Raw genomic sequence first — 9,825 nt, forward strand, 5'->3', positions numbered from 1 at the left:
GACATTTAGCAAACTAGAATTAAGCTATGCTTCTCACCAAATAGCTCTTGATGAGGAATCGAACGAGTATATCAGCTCACAATATTCCATACTGTATGTGGCCATTTACCTGGATGACATTTTAATAACAGGCCTTAATGACCAGGAGCATTTAGAAACATTGGTAATGGTGTTGCAGAGACTCCTCAACATAAACTGGTGTGTGAGGACACAAAGTGGAAATGGGACAAAGAACGAGATGCTGCGTTCACACATTCCAAGAGACTTTTACAGTCTGCGGAGGTCTTTTGCCAGAATTGAATGAAAGAAAGAAATGGATGATCTTTTTTTCTGGGTCATAACTGGTTGAGCTATGGAGATGGTACAGAAAGAAGGGATTGAGTTTAGGCCATACAATGTGAGGAAGCACGAACTGAGTGTTTTGTTATGGGGAGCTCGAGTCATTGTACCCGGATCAGGCCAAAGAGACGTGCGTCAACAATTGCATCAGTGTCATCCTGAGGTGTCCCGGATGAAGGCTCTAGCACAAAGTTGTGTGTGGTGGCCAGAGCTAGACCAGGATGACGAGAACCTGGTAAAAATGTGTAATACATGCCAGGAGAAGAGTCAGAATCCAGCAGTGGCCCTACTTCATCCCGTCAATGTGGGGCCATTCATGGGAAGAATGATTTATATCCTCATGGATGCACATTCTAAGTGGATTGATGCCTATCCTGTGATTTCTGCCACATCAAACAGGACAATCGATCGTCTAGGTATTCGTTTCAGTAACCGTGGGTTACCAGTACTTATAGTTTCAGGTAATGGCACTTGTTTTAAGAGTGAGGAATTTAGCAATAGCTTAGCAGAAAGGGCAGTAAAGACTTTTAAGGAGATGTTGAGAAAATACGCAGAGGGATCACTGAAAGTTAAATAAGCCAGGGTCTTATTCAGCCACAGAGTAACACCTCAGACCACAACAGGCTTATCTACAGCAGAGATGTCGTGTGGTCGGAAACTCTGATGCACCATGGATTTGTTACACCCAGACCTGAAAGGGAGGGTTGAAGAAAAACAAGTGAAGTTGAAACAGAATTATAACCGCAAAACAAGGGAGCACAGTTTCGAGGGGAGTGACCCTGTATTTACCAGAAATATTGGTCATGGGTCAAAATGGATTCCTGGACTCAAACAGTCGGGGACACGACCAGTCTTATACAAATGGACCAAATGCATTCGCAGACAGAGCAGCATACAGAGATTGCAGGGAAAGATTCAGGCGGATATACTTCCTGTAGTCAGGGCAGAGATCTGTAAGCACCTTCATCAGGGCATTCAAATTCAGACCTGGTAGTGTTTCAGGAACACAGCACAGTGTCAGGCTGTTGCCTCAGGATGGAGAAAACCAAGCTAACACGGAGGGAGAGAAGAAGAGATCCAGTGCTTCAAGACAGAAGACTACCAGCACACTTACAGGACTTTGTGAGGGAATAAAAAAAAACAGTATGAATGGATGTTTACAGCGAGTTGTAGTTAATGTTAAATAATTCTTGAGGCTCAGTGGAGCTCTTTGAAAGTGGCTTAACAAGTCAGGCATTAATCCACCAGACCGGGTAATATGTCTTCAAAAACCTATGAAGGGGGAGATGTAGTAATGTGAGTTTATGGCTTACCTATCCACTAGGTGGCAGCAGTAGGTAATCGTAAGGGTGATCGCACGTAAAAAAGAGAGCACAGTATAACCACCGAACGTGGCAGAAAAAGGGCATGTTCTTTGTTATCTTTGGTTAGTTGTTGATATCTTCAAGTGTGTGTCAATAAAGACGTACAGTAAGTTGCAGAACTTTCGTTTCGGCGTTACTACTGTCAGTACGTACCATGATAGGTGTATAGGACATGTTCGTGTGTAGAATCATGTGTGTCACTTGCACACATTCAGCACGATAAGGTAAACATTAACTAGACACCTGAACTTCCCCGAGTAAATGTGGGTGTGTTAACCTCAGTTTGATTACCTGCGCCATCATATTTAAATACGTTTTGTCCTGGGACGGAAGAGAGAGTCCGTTTTACGTACGAGCTCATCTCACTCAGACAAATGACGTAACCCTTAAGTTTGTATATCTAGAAACGCTCGCACACAGAGACACACACATCAGCCATAACATTAAAACCACTGACAGGTGAAGTGAATAACATCGATTATAGCAGTACTTGTGGGATACTTTAGGCTATAAGTGAACAACCAGTTATTGAAGTTGATGTGTTGGAAGCAGGAAAAAAGGAGAAGCGTAAGGATCTGAGTGACTTTGACAAGAGCTAAATTGTGATGGTTATACAGCAGTGGTCCCCAACCCCCGTGGACCAAATGGTACCGGGCCGCCCAAGGAACATTAAATTATTTCCATTTTATTTACTGTGGTGTATTTCTCTCGGGTTTGTGCGACTTTCCATGGACGACATGTTAACCGGGAGCTGAGAGACGTCACCTAAAGCCGCACCAATACCGCGCATGCGCAAAATATCATGATATCGGACCGGGTTTAGGTGACGTCTGGAGCTGAGCGGCTGCGAGCGGCAGTGGTGTTGTAGCTTTGGTGGAGAGAGAAGGTGTGTATCGCTCTTCTCTCTGTTCACCGGTACTTTGTCATGTTTAACAGTGCTTGGTGTACGTGTATATTGTGTTTGCTCAAATTTAACCCACAAATTAGCAAAAATGAGCACGAAACAGACGTCGTTACAAAGTTAGAAACTCTGCCGGTGTTCTGGATTAAAGTCATGGCGAAATACCCTGAGATTGTCACCACAGCACTTACATCCCTATCACCATTTCCAACATGCTATCTGTGTGAAGCGGGGATTTCTGCAGTGACGGCAACCAAAATAAAACCACGGAATAAACTGGACATAAGCAACACACTTCGGGTGTCATTAATGGTGCAAAGCAACATTCTTACTATCCTGCATATTCTTCCGGACAAAAGTTCGGCACGTAACTTGTCCCGCAGCTTTTGTCCTAGAACCATGAATGACATGTCAAATCGACCGGCTCGTTGAGGAGAGGTGTGCTATGACTTTTCTAAGCAATCCGAGTACCGGTACTTCCGGTACTGGGTTTCAAAATGGCCTTTTTTCCCATAGACTCCCATTATAAATTTTGGAGGTTTATAACTCGGCAAGCTTTCGAACTTTCTACACCAAACTCGGCCAGCTCCTTTAGGGTGATACTGTGAACAAACGTTTAAATTGGTGTACCAACTGGCCTTCCAGTTGTGTCATAGCCCCGCCCCCAAAATATGCAAAATCAAAAAACTTTTTACAACATGGACATGTGACATAAAACACTCAGCACGATAAGGGGAACTTGACATGTGCAAACACCATTTACATTTTCTTCAGGAAATGTACGTTCTAGTTGTCTCTTATTACCCCAGTTGGAACCGTCTCGTTGCAAAGAAACAAGCTCAGGGTTCTCATTGATTTAGCATTGTAGTGAGTTAAAAAGGCATGTTTAAATACAATTAAATTTAAATTATTAATTTTAATTTAATCGTATAGCCCCCACCCCCACAGTGGCTTAGTGGATAGCACATTCGCCTCACACCTCCAGGGTCAGGGTTCGATTCCCGCTTCTGCCTTGTGTGTGTGGAGTTTGCATGTTCTCCCCGTGCCTCGGGGGTTTCCTCCGGGTACTCCGGTTTCCTCCCCCGGTCCAAAGACATGCATGGTAGGTTGATTGGCATCTCTGGAAAATTGTCCGTAGTGTGTGAGTGAATGAGAGTGTGTGTGCCCTGCGATGGGTTGGCACTCCGTCCAGGGTGTATCCTGCCTCGATGTCCGATGACGCCTGAGATAGGCACAGGCTCCCCGTGACCCGAGAAGTTCAGATAAGCGGTAGAAAATGAGTGAGTGAGAGAGCCCCCACCCCCATCGGGTCGTGGTAAAATGATCAAACATTGACCGGTCCGCGGTGAAAAAAGGTTGGGGACCACTATTATAGACGACTGAGTCAAAGCATCTCCAGAACAGCAGGTGTTATGGGGTGTTCCCTGTATGCACTGGTTAGTGGTCCAAGGAAGAACAAGCAGTGGAGCTGTGACAGGGCTTGTTGATGTGTGTGTGTGGATTGAAGGCTAGACTGATCTGTACAACACTGAAAGCTCCTTCAGAACTCTTTTCAATTTCCTGATTGCTGATTGGTGTATACCAGCCGTAAGCCTGGCGAGTGAGAGTTTGAAGCTGACACGAAGGTTATAGTAACTCAGTGAAACACTCTTTACAATCATTGTGAGCAGAAAAGCATCTTGGAACACGTGAAACCTTGAGTCGGATGGGTCATGAGAGCAGTACTGTACACCACAGCAGTTTCCACAGAGGCTACAGTGTGCACAGGATCAAGCAAGCTGAAGTAGTGAAGCTGTGCTCACTGTAGCCCCACTGTTGTGTTATGGAGATCATTAAGATGCCAATTTATATAAATTGTGCACGTTTGTGTTTTTATAGCTGGGCTCGGCCATCCTGGAATCTGTGGAGAGAAACACACTGAGTGTGGAGCCAGTGGGATTCCAGCCGCTGCCGGTAGTGAAAGCCTCAGCTGTGGAGTGTGGAGGGCCCAAGTGAGTACCACCGGTCACCTGCTCCCTAACTGCAGGGGACTGATGACGACCCCTTTAAATAAACAAAGAAATCTGTAAATGAATGAATTCATAAACACACAGATAAATTAAGCTAATTAAATAAAGTAAGTTAATAGTATTGAAGTCAAGTAGTAAGAAAGTTAAGCGGGAAAGTAAAGTGATTAAAGTAGCTCAGTAAAGAGAAAGTTAAGTTAGTGTAAAGCAAGTTACGTTAGAGAACCGAGGAAGTGAAGCAGGAGTGTAAAGTAAGCGAGTAAAGAAACTGAATATAAAGAAAAAAGGGAGTTGCATACGTTCGCATGCAGTAAATAAGTAATGTAAGGAAAGTGAATTCAATTATAAATGTTTCAATTGTGAAATGAATTATAAATGTCTGTATTTTTTTTGTGCAAGTTAAAAGGCAAGTAAGTTCAGAAAGTTAAGCTAGTTAATTAATAAAGTAAATAAAGTAAAGTTGGTAATTAATTACATAAGGAAAGGAAAGGAAATTCTGTGAATATATACAGTAATGTAACTATATAATGTAAGCTAATAGCTGTGTTTGTGTGTGTGTGTATATATATATATATATCAGTGTTCCAGTGTAATAGGCTGCATGACGTACTGTAGCGCTCGGAGTTTCGCCGTGGCTTTAAAAAGAAACGTGTTCGTGTTGAGAATCTGCCGTCCTGATTCCCTCTCAGGAATAAAGTGGAACCTTGTGTGTAATTCCAGTAACAAAATAAAACGACTCGTATTCATGAATTTGTTATTTAATTAGATATCTCTTACACATCCGCAATGATTAGAGGAGGATCGTGGGATTTCTAAAAGATGGGTCCGGATGGAAAGTAGTGTTTTCTATCCAGCTTTCGCTCTCACACACTCCACCTTCCTCCCTAAGCTCCTTTTTGATCGAATGTCTGCTTCTGTTTATCAGCGTTTTCCATCTCGTCTGTTTCTATATTCCTTTCTTTCCGTTTTGCCGCCCCCTAGTAGCAGGAAGTCTGAACTAGTCACGTAAGTGTACATCCTCTCTCACACTCTCACTGTCTTTGTATCTCTTCCCCTTTCTGTCACTTCATTCTCCACGTAGTTTCTCGTGTTTGTTAGCGTTGTAGCCCACTGTTTTTTTCTCTTTAGAAGAGGCAGGTGAGTTTAGCTGGTGTTATTAGTCTAAGGCGGGGAATAAACAGTATACATTAATACTATATGTCGAAAGATTTTCTTTTTGGATGCTCGGCTGTTTATTTAAAGGGAATGTTTTCCTGTCTGCAGAAAGTGCGCTCTCAGCGGCCAGACTAAAACCTGCAAGCACAGAATCAAATTCGGGGACTCCAGCAACTACTACTACATTTCTCCCTTCTGTCGGTATCGGGTGAGTGTTTCCCTGCTGATTGTCCTAACGTGCTGCTGTCTGTGTTCTGACCGCAGTTAGCTAACATGGATGAGTATCTGTGCCTCCGCCTTATCCGTCACCTAGGGTTTGTACAAGGAGCCTGAAGATCTGGGGTTTGGCGTTTTGAAATTTTAAGTACTGAAAAACTTTGAAAAGGGGGCACGGTGGCTTAGTGGTTAGCACGTTCGCCTCACACCTCCAGGGTTGGGGGTTCAATTCCCGCCTCCGCCTTGTGTGTGTGGAGTTTGCATGTTCTCCCCGTGCCTCGGGGGTTTCCTCCGGGTACTCCGGTTTCCTCCCCCGGTCCAAAGACATGCATGGTAGGTTGATTGGCATCTCTGGGAAATTGTACGTAGTGTGTGTGTGTGTGAGTGAATGAGAGTGTGTGTGTGCCCTGTGATGGGTTGGCACTGGAAATGAATGCAGGCATCATATAAAAATTGGCTTCCTGAAGACACTCGTTGTCGCACCTGTAGTAAAATTTATCATTAATTTGTTTTCTGGAAATTAAAAAAGAATAAATAAGAACGTCATCGAACGATCTATCGAAAAGTAGAAGCATCTGAACGAACCCCTGATCGCCTGGAATGGAAGCTTTTCTTCCTTCCGTCGAGTTTCTATTGAATACGATAAATATGAAAGATGTATTTTCTTTTCCTTTCCGATTGAGCCGTTAAATTGAAATCATCCTGTGACATAAACCGAAACAATAGCTCAGAAATTTCAATAATGAATAAAGAAAAACAATATTTGAAGCAGAGATCTGGCTCCAATTGCAAAATTAGCTAGCTGAAGATGGCATAATAGACTTATTTTTTTCTTCTAGTGAAATACTATCCTTTCATATAGTAGACAATTACTAACATTCTTTTCTACCTGCATATTTAAATGTGTTGTTTTATTCTAATTCTGTTGTCAGTCCTGTGTACGGTCGTGTCTGTGACGAGTAAAAGTTAAACCCCAGTTATGATGTCACTGATGACGAGGGACAATCAGTAGGAAGTGAAAGAATGGTGTACAGTGTTCATGTAAGCTTTAGTGGCTACTCTTCTCTTCACCTCTCCTTTCTAATCCTAGATCACCTCCGTCTGTAACTTCTTTACCTACATTCGCTACATCCACCAAGGACTGGTCAAGCAGCAGGATGGTGAGCTAAACGTTAATCTTTTAACTTTAATCTGTGTGATTTGTGCTTCATGGATCAATTTGGGATCGTTCTCACGTTTGCTGTGTGCAGTATAAGCTATATACTATAAGCTATAAGCAGAATAACCCACTCCAGACCGTCTTCTCCACTTTGAGACGATCACAGCACTATGACGACGACACTACAGTATATCCATGATTAATTACGTCCATTATCCTTATGCTATCATGTATTATGGAGTCAAGTCAGAGATGTTATGAACAACAGCATTCATAAGCTACAGAGTTTTGCGACACACTCGGTACAAGTCGACTCTCACCTTGAGGAACCTTGGTGTCGTTTTTGATCCTATGCTGTCCTTTGTCCTGTACTGTTGTGAAAAGCAGCTTTTTGCAGTTAAGATCAATTGCTAAAGTCAAGAAGATTCTTTCTATGAAGGACCTTCAAACTATAATTCGTGCTTTTATAACTTCGAGATTGGATTCCTGTAACTCTTTATTTTGGCTTGCCTAAATCATCTCTCAAAAGTTTACAGCCGGTACAAAATGCCGCAGCGAGATTGCTGACCTGCACCAGAAAACGTGAGCACATTACCTCAGTACTTGCCTCGTTACACTGGCTCCCGGTTAAGTCCCGTATTGATTTTAACATTTTACTTTATGTTTACTTTATCTTTGTGACCTCCTCACGCCGTACCCTACCCCTAGATCTCTTCGGTCTTCTAATCAATTCCTTCTCTCTGTACCTCGTGCACGTTTTGAAACTAAGGGCGTTCGGGCTTTTGCTACGGCAGCTCCAAAGTTGTGGAACAATCTCCCTCTTCGTTTAAGATCTGCTACCACCGTCTCATTGTTTGAATCTGCTTTAAAACCCCACTTTTATTCTGTATGTTTAACTCTGTTTGAAGGTGTAGAATTTTACGTCTTTTGGTGTGTTTTTACTCGATGTACAGCACTTTGGCTGCGACCGCTGTTGTTTTTAAATGTGCTTTATGAATTAATAAACTAAACTAAACTCACAAATAGATAATGTCCATGTGGCATAATATAATGCGTTCAGTATCGAATAACATACAGAGGACCGGCAGCACAAGCCGTGTGTGATTGTCTCTATTATTATCTCTATTCTACTGAAAGTAGTGCAACAAAGCAGAAGGATGTCTGAATTCTCAGCATTCACTAAACAGTAGGTGAGAAATAACCTAATGTCCTACTGCGTCCACTAACACTCTGCAGTATGGAGACATTACCTTTACATTTACAGCATTTAGCAGACACCCTTATCCAGAGTGACTTACAACTGAGGAACTGAGGGTTAAGGGCCTTGCTTAGGGGCCCAGCAGTGGCAGCTTGGTGGATCTGGGGTTCGAACCCATGATCAGTAGCCCAACACCTTAACCACTGAGCTACCACATCCCAGACATTGATACGTTTTTACGCCATTGCTGGTCACATGACGGATATAGTATAGTGCTGTGCTTTATACTCAGTGTTGCTATCGGATGCTTGACTTTCCTTCAGGATCAATAAAGTATTTATCTGTCTAGACCACGTACTGCTAGAGCTGCTGAACTGTGGCCATTGTACAAACACAGCCTGGAGTGTACTTGTGTTTGAGCCAATTATCAAAAAACGTATTCTGCATTTGCGCCCCTTGTTGTTATAGAATGTAATAATGCGTATATGCCTGAAGACGTTTTCATGCTGGGGAACTTCCAAAGAATCGAGACGCACGAGACAGACACCTTCCGTAAATGTTAAATAAACGGTTCATTATTAGTCTTAGATCATGTGGCTCAACTGGAATACTGTCTTGAGTCTTGAGTCAAGCAGTTGTGTAAAGAAAAGAAGAAAAACAAAAGACACCTTTTTGACCAATCAGATTAGAGAATCTTCAACAGCTAACTGATTGATTTCTTCAGTTATCACCGTTCAAGAGCAAGTACAAAACATTAGTGTTCCTCACCAATCAGTAATCTTACGATCAATATCTGTGGCTTTTTTTTTCCCCCTTCAGCTGAACAGATGTTCTGGGAGGTCATGCAGCTGCGTAAGGAGATGTCATACGCCAAGCTGGGCTACTACAGAGACGAACTGTGAGCAAGGAGACCGTGTCTGATTTAAACACGTGCAGGGGGATGGGGTTCTGCAGTTAACCAAGAGGTGTCACAGGGACCAGTGCTCTTTCCTCTCACCTCAACACTCCAGCACTGTTTGTGTGTGTGTGTGTGTGTGTGTGTGTGTGTGTGTGTGTCTGTGTCTGTGTGTGTGTGTGTGTGTGTCAGAGCTTAACCATCTATGTTTCCAGGCCCTTTCGTATTTAAAGTCCAACAGGAGATGCTGAAGTAGTTTACCGGAGTTCAGTTAGTGTACCGATCACTACATGAAGGAGAATCACAGACAGTAATGCTGGGTTTGTTTTCCCATTCCATTCTGTACACCTTAGACAAGAAAGCATCAGACCCCATACACTCGACTCCACTCGTGCTTTCGGTTCACTCTAAATTTAGCTAGCGGTGTGCTGTTGTGTGTGTGTGTGTGTGTGTGTGGAATGTGCCGTACATCTGTTTTTCTTGGAACCGTCTCATCGGTCGTTTGTGCATTTTCTTCCAAATCTCATCACTCTTTAACCCATTTTGATTTTTAGTGCCTTTCTGAAACACCGAATAAAATTGTATACCTCCA

General features: G+C 42.9%; 1 protein-coding gene across 3 annotated transcripts in view; it reads left to right on the forward strand.

Moving 5' to 3' along the window:
• The window catches only part of LOC113645751 (RAB3A interacting protein (rabin3)), a 35,593-nt gene extending 25,768 nt beyond the window's left edge, over positions 1 to 9,825 (forward strand). For all 3 annotated transcript variants that reach the window (XM_027151576.2, XM_027151578.2, XM_027151577.2), the window contains 4 exons: positions 4,483 to 4,595; positions 5,874 to 5,973; positions 7,072 to 7,141; positions 9,158 to 9,825. In XM_027151576.2, coding sequence (XP_027007377.2) covers positions 4,483 to 4,595; positions 5,874 to 5,973; positions 7,072 to 7,141; positions 9,158 to 9,240 — 366 coding nt within the window. In that variant the 3' untranslated portion in view covers positions 9,241 to 9,825. The remainder of the gene's footprint in view (positions 1 to 4,482; positions 4,596 to 5,873; positions 5,974 to 7,071; positions 7,142 to 9,157) is intronic.

Source organism: Tachysurus fulvidraco, chromosome 19, assembly GCF_022655615.1.
Source record: "Tachysurus fulvidraco isolate hzauxx_2018 chromosome 19, HZAU_PFXX_2.0, whole genome shotgun sequence".
Classification (NCBI taxonomy): domain Eukaryota; kingdom Metazoa; phylum Chordata; class Actinopteri; order Siluriformes; family Bagridae; genus Tachysurus; species Tachysurus fulvidraco.